The sequence below is a fragment of the Garra rufa genome, chromosome 6, assembly GCF_049309525.1.
Source record: "Garra rufa chromosome 6, GarRuf1.0, whole genome shotgun sequence".
Taxonomy (NCBI): Eukaryota; Metazoa; Chordata; class Actinopteri; order Cypriniformes; family Cyprinidae; genus Garra; species Garra rufa.
The window spans coordinates 18,193,584-18,218,702 of NC_133366.1; the positions used below are offsets into that span (position 1 = coordinate 18,193,584).

The 25,119-nt window shown below is 35.7% G+C and overlaps 1 protein-coding gene across 5 annotated transcripts in view; it reads left to right on the top strand.

The window, feature by feature from the left end:
• Window positions 1–786: 786 nt before the first annotated feature.
• kdm2aa (lysine (K)-specific demethylase 2Aa) overlaps window positions 787–25,119 on the top strand; it is a 33,358-nt gene continuing 9,025 nt past the window's right edge. For 2 of the 5 annotated variants that reach the window (XM_073841954.1, XM_073841957.1), the window contains exons 1-15: window positions 4,623–4,783; window positions 10,813–10,951; window positions 11,036–11,114; window positions 11,219–11,265; window positions 11,349–11,527; window positions 11,619–11,725; window positions 11,902–11,995; window positions 13,202–13,355; window positions 13,541–13,656; window positions 14,261–14,387; window positions 14,482–14,714; window positions 20,243–20,320; window positions 23,614–23,865; window positions 23,949–24,065; window positions 24,980–25,066. In XM_073841954.1, coding sequence (XP_073698055.1) covers window positions 4,673–4,783; window positions 10,813–10,951; window positions 11,036–11,114; window positions 11,219–11,265; window positions 11,349–11,527; window positions 11,619–11,725; window positions 11,902–11,995; window positions 13,202–13,355; window positions 13,541–13,656; window positions 14,261–14,387; window positions 14,482–14,714; window positions 20,243–20,320; window positions 23,614–23,865; window positions 23,949–24,065; window positions 24,980–25,066 — 1,920 coding nt within the window. In that variant the 5' untranslated portion in view covers window positions 4,623–4,672. Of the gene's footprint in view, window positions 1,038–1,428; window positions 2,241–4,622; window positions 4,791–10,812; window positions 10,952–11,035; window positions 11,115–11,218; window positions 11,266–11,348; window positions 11,528–11,618; window positions 11,726–11,901; window positions 11,996–13,201; window positions 13,356–13,540; window positions 13,657–14,260; window positions 14,388–14,481; window positions 14,715–20,242; window positions 20,321–23,613; window positions 23,866–23,948; window positions 24,066–24,979; window positions 25,067–25,119 lie in introns of those variants that run through there. The other 3 variants (XM_073841955.1, XM_073841956.1, XM_073841958.1) reach the window with 3 other exon arrangements.

Genomic DNA, 25,119 nt, shown 5'->3' on the forward strand with positions numbered 1-25,119 from the left:
ATATAAGACTTTCCTGCTGCTTTCTTCGCCCATTTATCTGTTAGCTCATTACCTCCTACACCTATATGAGCGGGTACCCATATAAATGTAGTACTACTACCAGCCTTAAGAAGATTGTTAGTTAGTTGGATTATTTCAAATACTATATCCTGTCTTGATTCAGAGTGAGAATGATTAAGGCTTATTAAAGCTGAACTGGAGTCTGATGCGATCACAGCTTGCATAGGTCTATTGCTGTCTATCCACTGTAATGCCATCCATATTGCTACCAATTCTGCTGTGTATACAGCTAAATTATCAGTAATTCTTTTTACAAATTCAATATCTAGTTGAGGGATAAGAACAATGATTTCAAGCATCACCCTCCTTTTAACATGTCAAGTCTGCCATTCTAACCCAATCAGCCTGACATAATGATCTCCAGCCTTGTGCTCGTCAACATTCTCACCTGAGTTAACAAAACGATTACTGAAATGATCTCAGCAGGTCCTTTAATGACAGCAGTGAAATGCAGTGGAAAGTTTTTTTCGGGATTAAGTTAATTTTCATGGCAAAGAAGGACTATGCAATTCATCTGATCACTCTTCATAACATTCTGGAGTATATGCAAATTGCTATTATAAAAACTTAATCAGCAACTTTTCCAATTTCCAATATTTATGTAATTCTCAAAACTTTTGGCCACGACTGTTATCGACAGTTGTTTAGTCCAATGAGTGGGCTGCGCGTTAGCTGATGGCCGACCAATCAGCGACTACTTCCTGATCGCTGGGGTTAAACGAAAAGTTTTACCATGCGGAGCTACCTGTGGTGGGTTACCGACAATTCAATGTGTACAGTTTTTCTAGACACTTTATTGGACTCAAAGAAATGTCGAGGACTTAATGAGGATCTTATGTGAAGTTAGTGTGAATTCACTGGGCTAATTCGAAAGAAATGTAGCTTTCTTTCACCAGACGACCCAAGCGAGAGCTTTATATGCAGTCATGGACTGGACGCCCGCAGGCGATGGGACGCCAAGTCACGGACGATCAAAGGTATTTAAAATATATATTTTAATAATCATATTACTCATATGATTTTTAAAAACAATTTGCTTGCAGAATTTTAGCTTAAAAATGAGAGTGTGTTGATATTTAATATTTGATTGGTTGGCAACGCAACACTTTCAGCACAAGTAAACCAATAATTCTGTAGCTGTATTGATCGGCATGGAACTCCAGCCAATGAGTGCGTGACTCCTCTGGTCACGTGTACTATTATTTGTTTCTTAGTACCGTCTTCCACAGAAGTGACAGCGACATTAACCAATTAGAGCAAAGGCGATGGCGTCGCATGTGTCCGTGATTGGATGATCAACCGAATATTGGGCGGGGCTTAGTTCGTGGTGTTTTTGTGACGATGTGAAAATGGCGGCGAAATGATCTACTACATTAACTTTGTCGTGAATTCACACAGTGGAGCTGTCTAAATAATGCTTACTTTCACTCAAAATAGAAAAGTTGCTAGACGAGCCTAGTCGGAGTGCACATTTTAATAGTCAAAAATACACGAGGACTATTTTACCCGCTGGATTTTCCCCACTGTGAGCCCGAGTTTAAGTCTTGTGGAAATATGGTTTTATTTGAAACTTGAACCGGGATTAGCGTATGTTACTCGATAAATATACGCTCCTCATTTCTCGCCTCACTCTTCACGGTTGACTGCAATATTAGACGTTGTACATATAAGCCGTATGTATAAGCAAGAGTCCATATCACTTTGTAATCTTAATATTTTTACGACCGTGTTTCTAAGCAGGTTAACGTTAGCGGTTTGTTAGCTTGTGCTGATGCTCGTTCAATATCCTCAGCAGCGCTTAGCCTGACAACCTAGCTTTCATTGTTTTTTTAGTAACCTGATGTTTTTTAATTTTTGTGTGAGATTATAATACAATACTTTTGTAGTATTAAAGAACACGCTGAAATCGTTAAACCCGCTTTTGTGTGAACGAACCTGCTGACGAGTTTTTAACTATATGAAATAGTTATCCAGCAAGTAAGTTATTCATGTAACGTATTGTTATTTCGATTAAACGGACACTGTTATAAAGTGACCATTAAGTACAGTTGTGGCGGTTACTTGTAAAGCGATAAACTGACAGAAGCGCGTTCGTTGGCTCGCCACTTGCTCGGGCGGGCTGAGTGTGAGTCTTCATTCTGACAATGGACAATCCCAAACCGCGTTACAGCAAGCGACTGGTAAGTGCAGCACACTGGGCACTTGGAAAATGAAATGCTTTGGTTTGTATAGTACATTGTGTATATATACTGCATTTTTACAGAAACTTTAACTTAAGCGGTGTTTACTACCCTAGTGCTGTCATTTGAGTGGGAAAACAGAATTTGTTAGGCGTCACTAAAACGACTTAAATTTATTTTGCTTTTTTTTTTTTTTTTTTTTTTTAACTCTAAGATGTTTGGATTTTGAACAGATGTCGAGGGCAGTTAAAGATTTCTCAACTTTGGCAAGTCTGGCACTCTTGTGGAGAGATTGGATACAGTAGATATTGATTTTTTTCAATAAATGAATGGAATTATTTTTGGTTGGCTCTCAGAAGAACCACGTGACCAGCAAATGCCAGCAACCACTGACCCTGACAGTTTTATGATCAGGAAACATTTCTATCTACACATCAATAAAATAATCATGTAATTTCACAAAGCCGTCTTGGAATAAACTATGGTGAGATAAAACGTTTGGAAATTGTTTAGTTGGCGCGAATATCTTCGACTTGCAAATACCTATCATTTTTTTTGGCCACATGAATAATTAAATATATTTATTTTTAAGATTATATTCCCATATATTAATATATGCATGTGTGTGTCTTATATATATATATATATATATATATATATATATATATATATATATATATATATAAGACACACACATGCATGTATATATTTTAAAAATATTTATAGGTATTTCTATATTTATGTTTTTGTGCTGGGCAACTATTAATTGCATTGAAAATAAAAGTTTTTGGCTATAAAAATATATATGTGTGTGTACTGTGTATATTTATGTATACTGTATAAAAAGACACACACAGTATATGTGTGGATAATATTTACATATAATATTTACTTTATATATAAATGTTTAATATATAAGCATCACATTTTCTCTCAAATATATACATGCACGTGTGTGCATTTTAAACATATACAGTACCCACACATGTTATGTACACATCTTTTTATTTTGGATTTGATTAGCATTGTCCAGTACTGTTATATTTATATATAATTGAGATCATATATAAATTTAAATATTTTATATACAAATATAACATTTTTCTTAAATATATACATTTGTGTGTATTTATTTATACACAATAAATATAAAAAGCACACACACATTACACTTTTATTTTGCAATTAATTGTTTGAAAGCCCTAATATATATAAATATATATATATATATATATATATACATACCTCAAATAGTTGTATCTCGACCAAACGTTATCCTATCCTAACAAAACATAAATCAATGGAAAGATTTTTTTGTTCAGCATGATGTATAAATCTCAATTTCAGAAAATGAACCCTTATGACTGGTTTTGTAGTCCAGGGTCACATATATTTTTGTATTAACCTCAACAGTACCTTACACTCTTAAAAATAAAGGTGCTTCGTGATGCCATAGAAGAACCTTTTTGTCTAAATAGTTCCATAAGGAACCTTTAACATCTCAAGAACCTTTCTGTTTCACAAGAGGTTCCTTGAGGCATAAGAAGGTTCTTTAAATTATAAAAAGGTAAGAAAGAGATGGTTCTTTAAAGAACCTTTGACTGAAAGGTTCTTTGTGGAACAAAAAATGGTTCTTCAATGGCATCACTGTGAAGAACCTTTTAAAGCACTTTAAAAAAAGAGATTAGATAAGGATCAACACCATTTACCTCAGAAGCAACCAATATCATTAAATATTTATATAATATGTAATTATTATATTTTTATTTAAACCAAGGCACATCAAAGTCTGATCAAGTTTCACTTTAAAACTCTTATTTACTTAAATTGTGTTGCTGACACTAACTTTGCATGCAGAAAAATTATTAATGTGTCATTGTTTTAACGTAGTGGTTCTGTTGTTTAAAGGTGTTTTTAGAGAATTAGTAGCAGTTAAGCCTGGCTCACACTACAGGATTTTTAGCCCGATTTAGCCCAGATTTTCCCTTCATGAGAATCAGCAAAAATCTTGTTGAGCACCTTGATCGGTCCTGATGTTCGGCGCGGATTATCTGGTAATGTAAGGCGTTCATTAGTTAAAAGATCTATCTTTGTGCTCTACATAGATTAGAATTCGGAATTGAGAATTAATAATCTATGATTTTAGGGTGGTTTGAAATCATAATGTTGGTTGTAACATTTGCTTTGATATTAGTTTTTTGAAGAACAGGACAGTGATTTAAAAAGTAATGAGAACTGGGTAGATTGTGTGCAGACTGTTTTTGTAAAGGCTGGGGAAGTGGAGGACGAACGATTAGATTGGTTTAGCAGACCATGTGATCAGACATGCGGAAACGGAGAGGAGTGGGAGGGGGCACTGCAGAGGCGAAAGGATGACCGAGGAGAACAGACGGCAGATTTTCTCATTCTGAAAGGCTGGAAGAAATGCAGGGATGGAGAACGGGCAGGAGATCCTTACGCTTGTTGACGGGGGAATGTTGTTGATGAGACGCAGAGGCAGAAAGAGGAAAAGCCAGCAGAACGATGAAGATGTGACACTGAAGGTGCGAGGTGTGTAGTGTCTCATAGCCCTCCACAAGGGCTTCCTCCTAGCGCACTGCAGTCTAGGGCCTTGCTTAGAGAGATGCTCAAACGCTAGGGAATAATAATTCATTCTGGCGTCAGTTGTGTTGTCCTTCATTTTTTTTTTTTTTTTTTTCTTTTTAAACTCCATCCTCATTCACCCCCTCCAGTGTTTCCGTATTGTGCTGTTAGTGGTGTCAAATGGGGACATGTTGCAGTACAGGTTGTACTGTTTCACCCTAAATGTTTATTTGCTGCTTTTGTATTGGGAGGTCTGACAGTTTGTTGATCTGTTGTGAATGGAAGAAATTGAATGATGCAGTGACAGATGCAGAATTTGCGCACAGGCCCAGAGGAGGTGAAACTGCAGCATCGTTGGTTAGGGATGGGCTCAAGCCCCTAAATACTTGCCAATGTCAACATTGATAGATGATAATTGTCTTCTAAAATATCTGTTCTTAATGTTTTGTTTACTGTTGCGTTTTGGGCGGTTCCTTGCTGTCTGATTGGTTCGAATGGGAACATGGTGTACGTGTTGACTTTCAGTTTGTGACAGCAGTTTTAGATTGCCGTACACACAGGACATGTTCTTGCATTGGGAAACAACTAGACAAAGCTCAATTGATGTATTAGAACAGAACACGGGTCCTGAAACTCGTTTCTAAAACATGACCGTGCAGTTCTGAGTTTTTGATTGAAGAGTTATGAGACAAATAATCATCTGTTGTGTTTGGGCTTTTGTCTGCTGATATGTTGTTTTTATGCATATGCTCATAGAGGTACACATGGTTTGATCAGTTTCTTTGTCATTTTTTAATATACTGCACAGTCATGCCCAATTCATTTCATTGATTTTTTTTTTTCTCCCCCCTCTTTTTTTTCCCCGTTGTCTTTGAGAGGGTGTGACGACAGGGCTTTAGGAAGCGTGTGATTGGCTAGTGGCTCCACATCACCATAGAAACATTGAGGGCAGAGGCAAGGGCGAGCAGAGGAGGGTCTTATTGTTTAGTTCTCTGTGCGTGTTTGTTACTCACTTGCTCTTAGTGAGCTGTAATGCGTCTTAGCATCATTAACATTGCAAACAAGTATAATTTCAGATAGTGATTTTTACTTTCTGAAAAAAATCCTATTTATATAATCACAACTGCTCAAAAGTTTGTGGTTAGTAAGATTTTTATTTTTTTCAGGGATGCAAACGGCGCGCCTTTTGGCGGATGCCGCCTTTTTCACGGCTGTGTGGGGGACATGTGTGAATCGTGAAGATCCGATGAGTTTTTTTTGGGGGGGGGGGTTGGGTACATTGGAGTGTCAGATTATAATTTCATCATAGGAAATTCTGTATTAAAATTACTAAATAAGTAAACGCCGTTACAGTCCATGAAACATAGGAAACTTATATGAAAAGAAAACAGTGAGTCAGAAAGCTGCGCACGTCAGCCAATTGGCTGCGCACTATTATCTGCTGGCAGCTGCTCTTATAGAGGATGATGGATACCCGTTCGGACAGATATTTAGAAAGGATGCTCGGGTTCGGGTTGGGCTCGGTCACATCAGTGCGATAACGCCGGTTTCACACTGCACGCGTAAGCAGGACGTAAGCAGCGCGTATTTTTTCGCGCCCATGTAAACAGATTAGAGCATTCACACCGCACGCAGAGGCAGCGCGTAGCAGGAGCAGAGCAGAAGCGTCAGTGCTGCGACCGTTTCGGCGCAGAGGCTATTTTTATGGGAAGCCAAACAACCCAAAAGTGGGACGAAACAGCGCGATATTAAAGTGCTCGCGCCGCACTGACGTGTCATCTGCGCGGCCGACTCGACAGCGCAGGGAAGATGTGTTTGCTAGCGCCACCCAATGGGCAGCGCGGCGCTGACAAACACCAAAAGTGGGGCGGGACTTGCTGGTTTAATTGTAATCTCAAACGCCATTGGTTACCTCCTCTATTTCAGAAGTCAGTCAAGTTAATTACTTAATGTTGTATGAAAAATTTTAATATAACCTTTAACCATTCCAATAACCATAGAAAAGTGTCATTACAACCTAAAAAGAGGGTTTATGTCCTGGGTTTATGGGTTATTTAGTTATTATAGAAATGAATACAATATTAAATAATTAAATTAAAAATATGCAAAGCTGTCTGTGCGCGATGTAGACAGCATTCAAAATAAGTTAATAAATATTACATAAAGTACATTAAAATAAGCCCACAATAAACATTTTATGCATCCCACAGTCTTGTAAGTTCATTAACTGACCCTCTTTTTTCTGTAATATTTGTATCATTCGTTTATATTTGTTATTTTTCCTTTCATTTCGATCTCCTTAAAGTTTGAATGTAAATGATCGACAATAAAGGTTTTATTATGCTATATGACTGTGATTTTTTTTTTTTTTTTTTTACTGGAATGCAGTTTAAAGATTAAATTTAACATATATTTTATTTTGTTTCTTCTAATTAATAGACTAGCCTATAAATGTATAGTAGTTCAATGACGAGTGAATTATTCACGTAGTTTCATTTGTAAATAATTGTATTGTCACAGTACATCAAATAAAATAGGCCTACAAGACATTTATCCATCTTTCTATTAACTGATAGTTTTTTCCATGTTGTTATTATTTATTTATATATTATATATTTATAGTTTTTTCCATGTTATTATTTATTTATATATTATATATTTATTAGTATTTATGCCCATGTGTGACGATAAATAAGCTGTTTTCATTTACAAATGAAACTACAATGATTCATTGAAACCTCAGTGAAACACTAGTGTTTAAATAGGCTAGTTTATTAATTAGACGAAACAAAATAAAATATATGTTAAATTCAACCTTTAAACTGCATTCCAGTAAAAATCACAGTCATATGTCGAGCATTTACAGTATCATTTACATGTCGAATGTTAAGTAAAGAGATCGAAATGAAGGGGGAAACGACTATAAACGAAAATATATGATGTTTGCTGCAGGGGCACGGGCTTCGATAATCTCACTCCTTTTTGACCATACCTCTGTTTGAATCCCTGTTTTTTTAAAGAAGTCATCGGATGCCCATTTTCCACAAGTTGATATAATTCTTTAGTCTTAAAGTCTATAACATACTTTGGTTAACATTTCTCAATGTTAGTGTAAAACAACACCCTATGTTCACAGCGAGCCGTTTCGGTGCATGTCCCTTTAAATGCTAATGAGCTCTGCTCACCCCACCCATATCTTCTGTAGGGTGACAAGCAGTTCTCAGAGACTGTTAACTGTAGCCGCATTCGTCGTGGAACTTGCTAACTAGTACATTATGAGGAAAGGCGATTTGCAAAGATTGATAAAAATGAACACTCACTATAGGTGAAGCTGGATCATGAATGATTAGTTCAAACAGACACATTTAAGTAGATCTGATCAAGGGGCACATTCCCTTCAAAAACAAAAGTAATCCACTGCGTCTTCAGTGGCTCACATGTCGGGAGTAAATGACGACTGCTAAGTTCATTATTACAGCCAACAACAAAACACCTCAATTGCTTAGGAGACATTATTGTCTACTCTTGGGAGTATTTACAGCTCACTCAGGGCAGGTCTATGCTAAACGCTAGTGTCCATCAACAGTCGTAGGAGGGGCCTGTACAGAACTATGTCACTTCCAATCTGAACGGCTTGATCTGAGAAAGTGGTTATTTATGTGGATTTGGAAAAATAATCCAAATTTTTATCATTATAGAGTGGTTGTGTACACACACTGCCAAGACACATTTCAGTTCAAACTACATGTAAAAGTGTAAGAAAATTTGCATCCGATGGCCCCTTTAAGAAATACTTTTATCCAGCAAGGATGCATTTAATTAATCAAAAGTGACTGTCAAGACTTTTTCAACGGGCCTCATTCATGAAGCTGAACAAATTTGTGTAAATTGTTCATAAAGCCGGTTTGACACTTTCAAATTTGTGAAAATGTTTGTATTTTCAAAATGTTAGTTTGTACAAAAGAAAAGTGTACATCCTCGCTACCATGTGTAAATTGTGCATAAAACATTGTTCTTTTTGGCAAACTGATGACAGTGCATTTTGATGCAGAGCTATAATAATATTTCACAAGTTTGTTTGTCCTATTTTTAATTCTCTCTCTTTTTTGTAGCTGAAAGTTGTTAACTGTTCAATTTCAGGTAAAAAAAAAAACAAGTCACTGTCACTTTTTACCCAGCCCTCTGACCAATGGAGGAGGGGTGGGACAAATGCTACACCGAGCTACCATCCTACTTGTAAAACGACTGAACAATGGAGAAGTTAATATTACCGGTTACTGCATTTTTAGTCGTTATTCTATAACATTAAACATTAGTAATATGTTATTGTCATGAATATTCTAAACCAAAGCATCTCAGCTGAAAAAACGCTGTGCTACCAAAGCATTCTCAAGTGCCACCAACTGGCTGTTTTTAGAAGCTGGCTTTTTTTTTCAGCTTGCTAAAAGTGCTTTATACACACATTAATTGAATATATAATATATATTACATATGGCATATTAGTCTTTTTTTGTATTTATGACAGATACTGGAGCCAAACATGAGAAGGGAGTCTAGAATATTCTCCAGTGTTCCTAGAAAGGTAATTTACGTACTTGTAATTGATAGGCGGGGATTATGCTTAGAGTTTTTCGGGAACACATAACAATTTTATGTGCAAATTACTCTGAATTTGCTTACATATTTACCCAAGCTTCATGAATGAGGCCCAAAGTAACAAAACATTTAGATTTCCAGTAATTTCTGTTCTAACTAACTGTTTCTGTTTTTAACATAGTATTCATCAAAAAATCCTGAAAAGAGAAGTTTATTGAAAACCTTACACAAAATATTAAGCAGCACATCTGTATTAAGCAGCACATCTGTTTTCAGTTAATAATAAGGGGGAGGGATCATGCCACCAGAGTAATGATGCTTAAAATTCAGCTTTGACATCACAGGAATACATTACATTTGACGTATTAAACTATTAGCTAATAAGCTGTTTTTACAGTGAAAACATTTTATAATCTACATTCTTTTATTGTATTTTTTTTATATACACCACCAGTTAAGTTTTTGAACAGTAAGATTTTTAATGTTTTTTTTTTTTAAAGAAAGTCTTTTCTGCTTACCAAGTCATGTGATCCAACGTACAACGAAAACAGTGAAGTTCTGAAATACTTTTACTATTTAAAAGAATTGTTTTCTATTTAAATATATTATAAAATATTGTTTATTCCTGTGATCAAAGCTAAATTTCCATCATTACTCCAGTCTTCAGTGTCTTGTCAGTGTCATGATTCTTCAGAAATCAGTCTAATGCTGATTTGCTGTTCAAGAAATATTTTCTTTTTTTATTATTAACCACTAGTAAACATTTTTAGGATTCTTTGATAAATAGAAAGATCCAAAGATCAGCATTTATCTGAAAGTATAGTAGCAAGCAAGTAACATTATACACTGTACTATTAAAATACTTGGCTGTTTTCAACATTATAATAATGATAATAATTTAAAAGTATACATGTAGTGCTGTCTTAAAATTTTGAACAGAGGTATTACAGTAAAATAAGGAAATGTACGTAACTGTACAGCAATTCATCTGTGCTCTAATGATGTGAACATGTTGTTATATTAAACAGAAACGAGGATGTGACCATTAGTGGTTTTCTTCTGGAGCTATATGAGCAGTTATTCTCCAAGACTTTCAACAGTGAATCCTTTTGCATCAGCGAGATTTGTGATGTCTTATTAATAGTTGGTGTGTGTGGGCTAGTGCTCGTGATGGGCGAGTTATTTCGTGCATTTATGTGTAAGATTGTGTGCAAGTGCATCTCTCAGCCTAGTCGTGTAGGTGTGCGTTTAAATAGCCCAGCAAGTTGAAGCTGTGGTAGTTATACAACATTTGTTCAGCATTCAGAAGACGAGGAGGAGTGTATGCAGAGAAATAGTGTTGCTCTGGCACTGGTTTTTCTTTGTTTCATTCTCTCCCTCTCTCGTCTTACAGCGGTCTGGCACGCGGCGGCGTTACCAAGACGATGGCATTTCCGACGACGAGATCGATGGAAAGAGGACTTTCGATCTGGAGGAGAAGCTCCACAACAGCCGCTTCAGCTCAGACAGAGTCAAACGCATGGAGGGCAAAGGTGAAAAAGAGATGCAGCTCATTATGAAACTCTTCAAAGATTTGAATGGAGTGTGTGATTTAACACTGCCTGTTGTTTTTTTAGACCTCACATTTGAGTACGTCCAGAGATGTGGGCTCAGGGACCCCATCATCTTTGAGAGACCTGATGGACTTGGCATTAAGTGAGAGATTATCCTTTTTTTTTTTTTTTTTTTTTTTTCAGAATCTTTATGAAGTTTTAAATGTAAATTCAATTTGCATTTGTAATGTTTTTTATTTTATTTAGAATGCCAGATTCAAGCTTCAGTGTAAATGATGTGAAATTGTATGTAGGTAAGTGTTTTTCTGGATGAATTATGTATTTATTAGCATCAGTGGTGCTTTGGCATCTCATCCCTGCTCATCTCTGTTAACAGGAAGTCGGCGTATGATAGATGTAATGGATGTGGCTACTCAGAAAGGGACGGAGATGTCAATGGCACAGTGGAGGCGCTACTATGAAACTCCTCCCTCTCAGAGAGAGAAACTTTATAATGTTATCAGCCTTGAATTTAGCCACACTAAATTAGAGAGCCTTGTCAAAAGACCTTCGACGGTAGGTACCTTAATGCTTAAGAAATGCCAAAAATAAAAATTTAGACCAGTCTATTGGTATGATAGCCAGAATTTTTTTCATGTTGTCATAGGTGGACATGATTGATTGGGTGGACAATATGTGGCCACGCCACCTTAAGGAAAGACAAAGAGATTCAACAAACACTATCACTGAGATGCAATACCCCAAAGTGCAGAAGTGAGCATATTCTTCAATATAGTCTGTATTAGTAAATCTGTCTAATTTTACATTTTGCTCTCTAGGAAATTCGTCTCCTGCATTTTCTTCACGTCCCATTTCTTTCTTTCTTGTTATAATTTAATAAAACTGTCATTTTTTTTCTCATTTCAAATTTGCATGTGTTCTGTTTCCAGGTACTGCCTAATGAGTGTGCAGGGCTGTTTCACAGATTTTCACATAGACTTTGGAGGCACATCTGTGTGGTACCACATATTACGGGGCTGCAAGGTCAGAACACTTTTCAAAAGTTTAGAGTCTGTAAGATTTTAAAATTGATTTATTTTAGAGACTCTTATCCCTACCAAGTATACATTTATTTGATCCAAAAACAGTAATATTGTAAAATATTCACAAAATACTATTTTCTATTCAAGTATATTTAGATATTGTAATTTCTTGATAGCAAGGCCAAATTTTCAACAGCCATTACTTCGGTTTAAGCAGCGAAGACTTCAAAGTCTTTGTCACTTTTAAACAATTTTATGCATTCTTGTTGAATAACAATAAAAAGAAAATCTTAAAAAGGCCCTTTTCTTTTTAGGAGCACTTGTCCTCCTAACTTTAGGAGCTCCTTCTAATCAATAATCAAAATCTGTCATGGCATTTTTTAACTTTATTGAAAGTAAAAGCTTTTTAAAACCTCTGATTAGAACAACATAATAAGAACAAGTAGAATAAGCCAAAATACCAATCAAATAAGTATTAACAAAATTATAGTTTAATGAGGCTCAGAAGTGGCATGAGTGCAATCAAATTCCTAAATTCATGTTGAGATTAATGTTTTAAATACAACATTTTGAATACAGAAATATTAAATGATTTGAATAACTATATAATAATTATAATAATAAAGCATCTGCTAAATGTGTAAATGTAATGTAAATAACTGAAAAGATTAAAAATTAAACTATATCTGCCAGCAGATGACGGCAAGACACTGATTTAATTACTGAATCATCATCATCTTCATTCATTTGATTCATTCGAACTGCTGATTCATTCAGGAAAAAAGCAAGTGACTGTCTTTATGAATGGGAAATTGAATCATTGACTAACTACATTCGTTTAAAATGCATAAATTCAGAATTGAAACACTGATGTGTTTAAATTGAGATGCACAGCAGTTCATTTGTGACTTGTTTCAGACAATTTTTGATGACGAGATCAGTCAATAGTGTTATAGTCAGACAATGTTAAGTCACTTAATGAACGTGTAACTGCAATAAAGAGAATAGTCCAAAATCTCTACCTGTTGACAAATTTCTACTATTTAACTATGTCGGTACCCTTAGTAGTGTACATGCTGAAATCTTCATGATTAGAGTTTAGCACAGACATGAGCTCAATGATGATGCTGTGTTAACTGTTGTATTTTGTATCTGATAATTAGTTTGCTGTCCTGGATGAGCTTGATTTGGATGTGTCTGCTTACAGGTATTTTGGTTAATCCCACCCACACCACAAAACCTGGAGCTTTATGAGAACTGGGTGTTGTCAGGGAAACAAGGTGACATCTTTCTTGGTGACAAGGCCACTGATTGCCAGAGGATTGAGCTCAAGCAGGGCTACACGTTCATTATTCCATCAGGTGAGCATGTGCAGGTTCACACATTTGTTTTCATGATGAGAAACACTAGATTGTTATTTTGTGTGCTTATTTATTTTAAATTTCTAAGATTACCATGTGGTTGCTTGGTTTTAGTTTTGATTTATTAGTTTGAGCTTAACTTAGGTGTTTGCTGTGAATACTACTTAGTTATTTATTTATTTTAGGTTGGATCCATGCAGTGTACACTCCAGTAGACACACTAGTGTTTGGTGGGAACTTTCTGCATAGTTTCAACGTCCCCATGCAACTTCACATCTCCAACATTGAGGACAGGACGCGGGTGAGTCCAGCATTTTACTGCAACCAGCAATTTCTTGTATAACTTACACAACCCTTTAAGGGGGTTACTAATTATAAGTAAATTTCGCAAAACTAGCAAGAACATGACCAGGTCATATTTTACCCTAAATTTAAGAGCTAAATAAATTAGGAAAAGGCATAATTTGTACCACATTTAGAAAGTTTGTACTTCCTCAATTTTCATTATAATAAAGAGAAAAATATCTATAATTTTAAAGGGATAGTTCACCCAAAAAGGACAATTGTCATCATTTACTCACCCTCATGTCATTGCATAAAACAAGATATTTTAAACAATGTTGGTAATCAAACAATTGATGGCCCCCATTTACAACATAATATGACTTCCATCGTATTTCTTTCCCATCAACTGTTTGGTTTTTCAAAATTCATTAAAATGTCGTCTTTTGTGTTCAACATAAGCAAGAAACTCATACAGGTTTGGAATGACATAAGTAAATAATGACAAATTTCTTTGAGTGAACATTTTCTTTTTATATACCCACAAGTATTTCTTGTACAGATTTTCATAAAAATTAATAAATTTATAAAAGAAATCCTAATGGTCTCTGGTTGTTTCTCAGGTGCCTGCTAAGTTCCGGTATCCATTCTTTTATGAGATGTGCTGGTACGTGTTGGAGCGTTATCTGTACAGCATAACCAACACCTCCCACCTCATCCCTGAGTTCCAGAAATACTCTCTGGGAATTGGTCAGTACATTAACAACATACTCAAAAAAGATTTGATTGTATTGAGTACAGGTAAGATTAAATCTCTTTCTCTCATTCTAAATCTAACACACAGGCTTGAAGCGGGAAGGCTCAGGTTGTGAGGTACTAAATGGCCATGCTAAAGAGGAACGAGATGACAGTGATGCTCCCTCTTCACCTAATGCACCAGGGGTGAAGCTTCACTTGACTCCTTTTGAGCTGGAGGGCTTGTGGCACCTGGTGGGAAAGTTGGAGTCGCTGCCCTCACAAAAGAAGTGCGTGCCTTCAGGAATACACAACGCCGCTGCCCTGCTACACGACATACGGGTCAGGACTCATACCCAGTCTCATTTTCTGTTTTTTTTTTTTTGGAAATGGTTTTGATATACAGTCAAACCAAAAATTATTCAGACATCAGATATCATTTTGATATTTATTTTTACTAGTGGGTGCAGTACACTATAGTTCATTTATGTAAGTGAGGATAGCAAAATAAAGCAAGCTGTCACATTATACCCAAAAATACAGTGGACTACCAGTAAAATTGATAAAAATTGGGACTAAACATTATTCAGACACTTTGACCACGTTTTGCTAAGGTGTTTTTCTTTAATTGCTAATGTGATATTTTTACACCACAGTCTGAACAAAGCATTGCTTGGAAATTGGTCAAGTATTGATTGTGTAAATATTGATGTTCATACATACAGGGTTTCCGCGGGGTCTTAAAAAGTCTTAAAAAGTCTAAAATTTAAAAATCAAAATTTTAGGCCTTAAAAAGTCTTAAATTCGCTGTTCTAGGTCTTAAATAATTTTACACAGGTCTTATTTTTCCGATGTCCATGTAACGCTACCTCTAATGCTCATTTAAATTCTCTTTCTGTTGTTTCCGTGGTGTTGTAGTTCTTTATTTCACTATTCCAAATATAATCAGGGATGTGATTTTTCCGGATTAATCCGGAATTCCGGATTTTTCGACCTGAAAATGTGACCCCTATGTCACTTATTTGCGACCGTTCGCAAATGGCGGATGGCGAAGTATGATTCCGGACCGCAAGATGCGTCCATGCGGACCGTGAAAGCTTTTGACATAATAAAAAAAAAAATGCCAAACGCTATTTCTAATAAATACATTTCAAGCACACTAGGTTCAGCGTTTGGGTGCAATCTTCCGTGCTGTGAGGAGAGCAAAGATCGGCAGACAGATGTAGATGTAGAAAAACGTTGATGGGAAATGCATTATGTTGGGGTTACGTCGCAAAATATTGTAAATATATCTTTTTATACTGTATTTTTATACATATTTATATTTTAAACCACGACGGTGAGCCAATGGATATCACACAAGCAACGTGAAAATTGCATATGTTAAAGTGAAAGTAAAAACAACGCTTTCAGCATCTAATGTGCACATTCTCTAAGAGACAATGATAGACGAATATACTTCATATGCTGATATTAATTTACTTACCTAATATTTCTCTTGTGCAAAATAAAAAGAAACGTATTTTGTGTAGGCTAAGGGTTTTTGAAAGTCGGTTCTTGAAATAAAGCTCTTAATTTTTATTGATGACTGTAGTGTTAAGGGTTAAGAAAGACTTAATTATTTCCGGTGGTCTTAAATGTGGGGACTAAAAGGCAATAATTGCGATGAAACTTTATAAGGTTATTCATTGAATAAATATGAGCGCTGCGCGTTTCAAAGTCAGCTGCGGAGCTTGTTTTGTGTATCATTCTGATAGCGCCTCCTGATGGAAGAGAATGATCTGACATTTTTAATCAGCTCGTACGTCGGCTGTTGTCAAAAAGACCAATGTAAACAAATCAGTCCATGGTTTTAAGCATAGACATATATAGAGAGTAGACGCCCCATCGACCGATACTCCCTACTGGCGCTGACGAGACGTGGGGCCGCCATCTTGGACCGGTCACCCGCTCCACTCAGTGTAATCTGTTTGGCAGGTGTAATGAGCTGTCAACGCATTTAATTAATCATACCTCGCGGAATACCGAACTGATTTTCACGCAGGGGTTTTTTTTGCTGCAAAGGTCATAAATATAGCAGTGATACATGACACATGGTTTGGCATATTTTAATATTGATAGTGAGCTTAACAGTAATATAATGAATATCACCGTTCCTGTGATAGTATTGGGTCTTTTAAGAGGGTAAAGACTTACAACATAGTTTTATTCTATTTTCATTTGGATGTTTATTAATTTTACATTGTTGTTCATTACTGATATTCTCCTTAATGTAGTCTTACCATGCTGTTATTATATTTTGTTGTGATGGGAAAATGAAGCTTTTCGAAGCACTGAGGCTTTCCCCTCAACTGCTTTTCAACACGTTGCACACTAATGACATCTTGTGGTCAAAGGTGGAAAAAGTTGCCTTTGCGTCCCAGATATCAAAGCGATTTTGGACAGTTTCATCAAATACATCAATTTGTGCTACGAAAACTGTCAGAAATAAAAAAAATAAATGTCATTTTACTTGAATTAATCTGTAAATAAACTTTTTTTATAAAATTCTAAAAGTATAAGCATGGTTTATGTAGTTAAGTTGACTAATATTATTATTAATTAGAAGCAAGGATGACTACAAAATTAACATGCACAAAACTACACATGTACATATTTATTCGTATTATGATTTATTCTTAACAAAAAGCGAATGACACTTGAAACGCCTTATTTGTATCAGAATATGAAGCAGTCACGTGGTTTTGGCTTAAGCTCCGGTACAGTGCTTCACTGTGAGATGTTTCGTTTTTTTGATACAAGCTTCGAAGTTTTGGTGTTAAACGTCACAAAACTAATATTTTGCTTGAATTGACATTGTTTATTATTGCTGTTTTCCCTCGTTTTCATTATGCTATTGACTGAATTGACGTTGTTCATTTTTGCTATTCTCCTTATTAGCTATAATCTGACATCTCAATCTGTTCCCTGTTAAATTTAAGTATTATATTGTTTTGTATTTGTCACTTTGTACAAAAGCGCAACCATAACCATATGAGGTGTAGGCTATGATAGGAATTTTGCAAATCACACACTATAAATATGATAGAGAAGCAGAAACAGATAGTGACGGTAAAGGTATTTTAATGAGTTGAAGAAACACTATATTACATTAGAGTCTACTTGGAGTATTTCATTCTCTCTCGCTCACACACACACACACACACACACACACACACACACACACCTATCCTTCAGGCATGTTCTCTCACTTCTGCTGCTGCTACGCAATGTAATGAATTCCAGAGTATGCCCGGTCCAAGATGGCGGCCGCATTTCTCGTTTCCAGCTGCCAATGTGGCGTATATCTCTATGTCTATGGTTTTAAGCACCAAACACGTAGAGTTGTAAATGTTATCTGATGGATCGACAAGATCATGTGTTATACAATTAAGGCAATAAAATATATGTTAATTAATATAATACTTGATTGACAATAATTGTTTAAATTAATATAAGAATTGATACTTTTTACTCTTGAAGGCTGGAATGTGAATTTTATAATTTAAGAAATCTTTTTTGTTTTGTGAAATCTGCATCTCAATTGTAAATCATGCTTTTTACAGTCATTTTAATAATTTATTTATTTATTAATTAAATTTTGTTCGGGTCTTTAAAAAAGTATTTAAATGTCTAGAATTTAAGATAAAATATGCTGCAGATACCCTGGTCTCGCAAAAAAAACAAACAAGTTTTTTATATATAATTGTCCGGACCTCGGCTGGTGCGCAGGGTTCATTACCGGACCTCGAGCCGTTTTAGTTGAAGACCCCGGGATTAGATGATCGATTTTGAGTGATTTTCCACTATGGCAGGATGTTTAAGCTGCATTAACATTAACTTACTTGTATTTGCTAGCTATTAGGGATGCTCATTTCGGTTAATTTTCCCAACCGACAACCGCAAATCATTATATGGGGGGGGGGGGTCGTCTTAGTATATTTTCCTGCTTTTTTGTCCTTAGCCAATCACATGCCTGTATAATTTGCTGAATTTAAACTACAAATGAGACCAGCATGCAATAGCCAATCAGCTTTCTGTTATTGGCGCGAGTCTCTCTCGGATTGTACCGCAGAAGTCAAATGGATTTAACTTTTTAGCTATGAGGAAGTGCAAGTTTAGCGAAACTGGGCTTGGAAAAACTGAATATAGGGCTTGGCTAAGGCCAGTTGCTAACAACTGTAGATTTTTTTCTCCCTCTGTGGAAGTTTCTGCGTCTTCAGACAGAATCGCAGTATTTATATAACATTTATAATATATATATTTATAAATCAATAAATGTATTTAAAACATTAATCTCACTTTTAATTTTGCAGTGTAAATTATGTAATCTCACTGCTAACAGCCATTTAGAATTTATTGATAAATTCATAAAATAAATTTCAAAGGTACGCATACATTTCAAAAGTAAAAAAAAAAAAATCGCTTCAGAATTTTTTTTTTTAAATCAGATATTTCTAGTGGTACTTTTATGGGGATATTTTGTGTGGAATAGTATCTGCTGATATGGAAAGTTCACTGTATATCGTAGTAATAAATTTAATTTATGACAGCCATGAAATTTTGTTTACTTTTTACATTAAACACATTAAATATCACATATGCATGTAATATAATATCTATTTCCATTACAGGTTTAGGTCTTAAATTTCATATAAGGTGGTATTAAAAAGGTCTTAAAGTCTTAAATTTCACTTGTTCATATCTGCAGAAACCCTGTACATACATCAGTTTGAATTTTTGGTTGATTGTAGTTTATTACATTCCTTTCCATCAATGTTATCCAACATTATCAAGATGAATTTGTTTAGACAGTTTAGCTCTGAGTTCCTGTAATTTTTTAATTACTTTTTTAAACTATAGCGAATAAACTCTGATAATGACAAATGTTGAAGGTGTCTGAAAAAATTGAATTTACTTGCTGATGTGTTTTTTTTTTTTGTTTTTTTTTTAATATAAGAAATGTGACTTTACGATGCATGATATCAGTGGTTAATATTAGGTTTTGTTGCTTAAAGGGAAATTTCACTTCCAGAAAAAAAGTTTTACTGGTAATTTACTTACCCCCATGTCATCCAAGATGTTCATGTCTTTCTTTCTTAAGTTGAAAAAGACGTTTAGGTCTTTGAGGAAAGTTGAAGTGGTCTTCAACGGGTTGTAGGTCCAAATTGCTTCAAAGGGCTCTACTTGATTCCAGCTGAGGAATAAGGCTCTTATCTAGTGAAACGATCAGTTATTTTCTAAAAAAAAAAAATCGATATGCATTTTACCTACAAATTGCTTTTTCTTGCTTTTGACCTCACAAGTAATCACGCATGCGTGAGGTTTGCAAAAGTACCTACCAAGTGTTTACAAAGCAAACGTACAAAAGTCAGATGCTCTTTACAGATAAAAGCTAAAACAACGATGTTGGAGGAGAAAATTAGATGGAGCTTTTCACCCTACCTTACCTTTTTTTTTTTTAAGAAAAAATACACAGACGTATGTGTGAAGACATCCATTGCAGAGCTAGTACAAGATGAGCATTTGTGGTTAAAAAGTATATAATTAAGAAAACGACAGATGATTTCGCTAGACAAGACCCTTATTTCACGGCTGTGATCGTGCACAGCCCTTTGAAGCTGCATTGGAACAATTTGGACCTTTAACCCGTTGGCCACCATTGAAGTCCACTATATGGAAAAAAAATCCTGGATTGTTTTCCTCAAAAACCTAAGGAAGACATAAACATCTTGGATGGAAATTTTCATTCTGAAAGTGAACAACACCTTTAAGAATCTAGTCAGCACAGTAGTTTTGAAATATAAGTGTTTTTGTTTTCTGTCTTTCAGGCATTATTGAAAGAACATGCCAATGATACCCCTAAACTCTCTTACACTGGAAAACCCATTGTCAGATGGCCAAAGAGGGTAAGATCACAGAATAAGTTATTTTAACCCTTAAAAGCATGAATGTTTCGCCAATCATTATTACTTATTCAGGTCTCTAGCGACCCCGACCTATATATCCAGCACAGATGGATCTCTAACTTCTGCAATAGCAAAAAACTATTTTGTTGCGTACAGTAATTGCTCTGCAGTACAGCCATTCAAGCCAGTTAAATTTTTGCTGATGATATTGTTGTTTTATGTCTGTGAGAGTTATAAGTGAAACATCACGTCATTGTTGTCTATTAAACAGTGAATTGCATGTATTTGGTCATCAGTATTTACATATTACATATACTTCTATTACACACATAGGGTCACATGCAACCCTATACACTGAGCAAAATAAAAAACTCAGAAAGCAGACAGTCTTATATATATATATATATATACACACACATACATACATACATACATACATACATACATACATACACACACACATACACACACACACACACACATACACACTAGGGCTGTCAAATGATTAAAATTTTTAATCAGACTTTTCAGTGGATTAATCATGATTAATCACTATTTGCAACGACACCTGAATCCTAACCATTTTTTTTTTTCTGAAATGCATACCAAAATATAAATAACAGGACACAGATACATAATTTTCACATTTTCATATTATGCCAGGGCCCGCATCGGGCCTGTTTTAGGCTACTCCTTATTTTTTATATTTTAGACATCCATCAATTGTCGCGCTGGTGGAAACAACACGAGACTTTCGCTTTTACTTTCGACAACGGCTCGGATGGCGCAACTGGAAGAGATCCGCGTTCAATCGCACGCAGTAGGCTGAAACTTGCCACAAAATACCGGCATAAATAATAAATGTGTCGGGGAAAGAGTAAGGACATAACTGAATTATTTATTAATAAAGTGTATTCAATGTGAGTCAATGTCGCAAAGATCCTGCAATCTCATTTTTGGACGCGCCTTGAGAGAGAAATTTATCGTTAAGGATTACATATTAAACAAGTTTTTGTTTTCGATTTGTTTTATTTCGTTAAGTAATAATTTAAAACTTTCTACAGATATGTTTATCATGTCTGTGAGGCATGCATTTAGCTTTATTTTTGTTAAGCACTCCTGTTCAAGAACGAGACGACAGAAAGCGCATCATTTTTGTTTTCTTTATTTTATAAAAACACTGCAACGTTTTTTGGTGTATTACTTTTTCCTTTGTGAGCAAAAATGACGGATAATTTCAAATTGCTTCCACTGAAAAAATGCAAATGATTGAGCCGGTGCCTCGATGACCTGCAAAGTGGCTTTATGTATCTTCCACTCTCCACTCTGTCACTGTGTCAGTCACCGCTCTTTCGAGAATGAACCCAGCATAACTATGCAGATTTAATTCCCAAAACATAAGAAAAACGAAAGTTTCATACAAATTCTGAATGGATTATGGCATGGAAAGTGCAAAGCGCGCTCCCTTTATTATCACTAAAAGCGTCACAAATCTTAGTTCATAGAGATCTCACAACGTTCCGTTATAATCAATAAAGCTTTCTAAACTACACAATGAATCTTTTATTTACATCGCGTCTACACTGTCAGGAGATGAACAATGCTGGATTGTTTGCCAGATCTTCAATTGGTTTGCTTTCGTTTGAGGGTATATAGCACCGTCTACCCCAGTAGAACCGGGCCTAAGCTTGGCTAACCACTCCAGTTGCAGAGGGGCTGTCGCCCATGCTTGTACTTGTTAACTGTACCATCATCATTCTTTTTATATTTGAATCCGTCCATAGGCTCACCTTGCTCCATCTCGCCTCTAGCTCCCCAACCACTTTCCTGACAAATAATTCGTCACTGCGCATGCGTGAAATGCGTTAAAAAATTTGACGTAATTAACAACAACAAAATAATTAACGCCGTTAACGCGTTGTTTTTGACAGCCCTAATATATACATATATACACACACATACACACACGGTTCGTACGAGTGCTTGAATTCTTTGAAAATGCTTGAAATCTAATGTACTATTTTCAAGGTTTGAAAAATGCTTGGATTTTGGATAAACTGCTTGAAAGTGCTTGAATATGCAGTTGAATTGGTTTCATATTAATTCGCTTTCATACTAAATGGTTATTTTTTTTGTTAGTCTTATATGTAAAAAAAAAAAACAACAACTTCGCACGGTTCAAAGTCAAAACGTGGGATGGATGTTTTTATATGAATGTATCTGACTGAACCGACTGTCCTCAGAAGCGTGTCTTTGGCATTTTCATTTCATGCCTGATAAAACTGTGTTAACGCTGCTTTGTGTACAGCCGTTAGTAGGAAAACCGTAATATTTCAGCGCTCCTAAAGTGCCCCCTCGTGACAGAGAATGAATTTGCAAATTTTCAGCTGTTCATAGTCAGATTGCAAATATCGACCCATGTTTTTATGCAGCAAACACATAGTTGTAAATGTGAAAGAAGTTAATGTGCTTTCTCAAAGTCTAAACAATTAAGACAGTAATATTTACTTGTTAATTTTACTTGTACAGCTCTTAAAAAGGGTCATAAATTGCCTTAAATTGGTATTTAAAAATTCTGCAGATACACTGTAAATAGTGAGGCTAGTTAAATTAATTTTATTATTAATTTTATAGCTTCTTTTTGACCTACCTTTTAGTACTTTTAGGCTGAAATGTATTTGTGAAAAAGAACTGAAAGTTTTAGATTTTTAGTTTATCATGTTTTTTTACATTTTATACCAGTCATTAATATGTTAACATAGACATTGCCCCACCCCACTCATACAGTATTACTTTTATTTGTGCAGGTCTTAAAAAGCCTTTAAATTTTATTTTAAAAATACTGCAGACACTCTGTAAATTATATTACCTAAATATTTTAAATTATATAATTTGTATACTGTATGCTGGCTATTTATATTAGGCAATGGTATATGCAATCCAGTTGTTTTTTAATAGCACATTAACATCTGATTTAAAATGAAGAACTTGTGTATGTGAACATTTTGTAATTTACCACAGTGCTGGAAAATCTCAAAAATGTACCTTGAAAGTGCTTGAAAAGTGCTTGAATTTTACTTTGGAAAAAGTGAAGGAGGGAGAGGGTAATGAATGATGTCCCGCATCGCTAAAGACCTGAGATATGCATTTAAGGGTTAAATAGTTTGTTTAATTGGCTTTCCAATTAAAAATGAAAGCATTAAAACACAACTCATTTTTTAATTCTATTTGAATATTCTATTCTCTCCTAAACCCAGCACTTACCTCTGGTTTCTCTTTGTCCCTCTCTCAAGCCTCCCTGGTACCAGCCCCCTCCTCCCCCTCCACCTGTTATGCGTCCCAAGCTGGCAACCACACCCATTATTCCACGGCCAGTGAAACCAGCCTCTAATATGTCGGTCCTGCGAAGGCGCCGCGTGCGCTGTAAACGCTGCGAGGCCTGTCTGCGCACAGAATGTGGCGACTGCAACTTCTGCAGAGACATGAAGAAATTTGGTGGCCCTGGCAAACTCAAACAAACCTGTGTCTTGCGCCAGTGTCTTGCTGTAAGTTTCTTCCCATTGTGCATTGTACTGTTAATGTAGCCTTCTTTTGTTTGCATTTATTGATTTCTTTGTTCTTTCAATAGCCTGGTCTGCCGCTCTCTGCCGTATGCGAGATCTGTGGGGAAGGCAACCAGGACACTGGTGAAGAGCTCATGGAGTGCTCCAACTGTGCTCAGATTACACATCCTAGCTGTTTGAAGGTACAAGCATTATTACTACAGACAGAAGTTCAATACACTTCTCAAAATGCTTTATTCAGATTCATTCATCTTGTGAGCATTGAGACTAGAAGCTTTACAAGTGTGGATGTCAGAAAAGCATTTTCAACACAATAGAGTGCAACAATTGGCTTCTGAAAGTAAAAAATTGTAGTCATGTTCTACATAGAGAAATGCATTTCTATAGCACGAATCCTTAGATGGACCTACCTGAGCTTTTGAGGAGATTTTATGAAAATGAAAATTAGGATAAATAAATTTTTATATTAATTATTCACCCTCTTGTCGTTCCAAACCCGTTAGACCTCTGTTTATCTTCAGGAGACAATTTTAAGTATTTTTGATGAAATCCGAATGCTTGCCATCCCTGCATATGCAACGCAACAAACATTTTATGGCCCAAAAAGGTTGTAAGACTTTAAAGGATTAGTTCACTTCCAGAACAAAAATGTACAGATACTCACCCCCTTGTCATCCAAGATGTTCATGTCTGTCTGTCTTCAGTCATAAACCTTCAGGATTTCTCTCCATATAGTGTACTTCTATGGTGGCTGTGAGTTTGAACTTCCAGAATGCAGTTTAAATGCAGCTTCAAAAGGCTCTAAACAGTCCAAGGCAAGGAATAAGGGTTTTATTTAGTGAAACAATACTTAGTCTAGTGAAAAAATACTTTTTAAACCTCAAATGCTCGTCTTGTCTAGCTCTGCGATGCATACTCTGTGCACTCCTGTTCAATACAGTTAGGGTGTGTCGAAAAACTTGCATCTCATTTTCTCCTCTAGCTTCAAAATCGCCCTACATCGCTGCAGAAGCACCGAGTTCTTATTGTTATGAGTTTCTCCTGTGTAGTAAATAGTTTGACAGTTGTAATGATCTCATGTCCTCTGTCTGTGTAGACATCTGGTGAGGGAGTGGTAAACAAAGACCTACCGAGCTGCTGGGAATGTCCTAAATGTGTTATGGGCAAAGACACCGATTCTGAGGTAAAACACATTTTTACAAGCACAAACATTCACCCACACAGCCACAATATTGA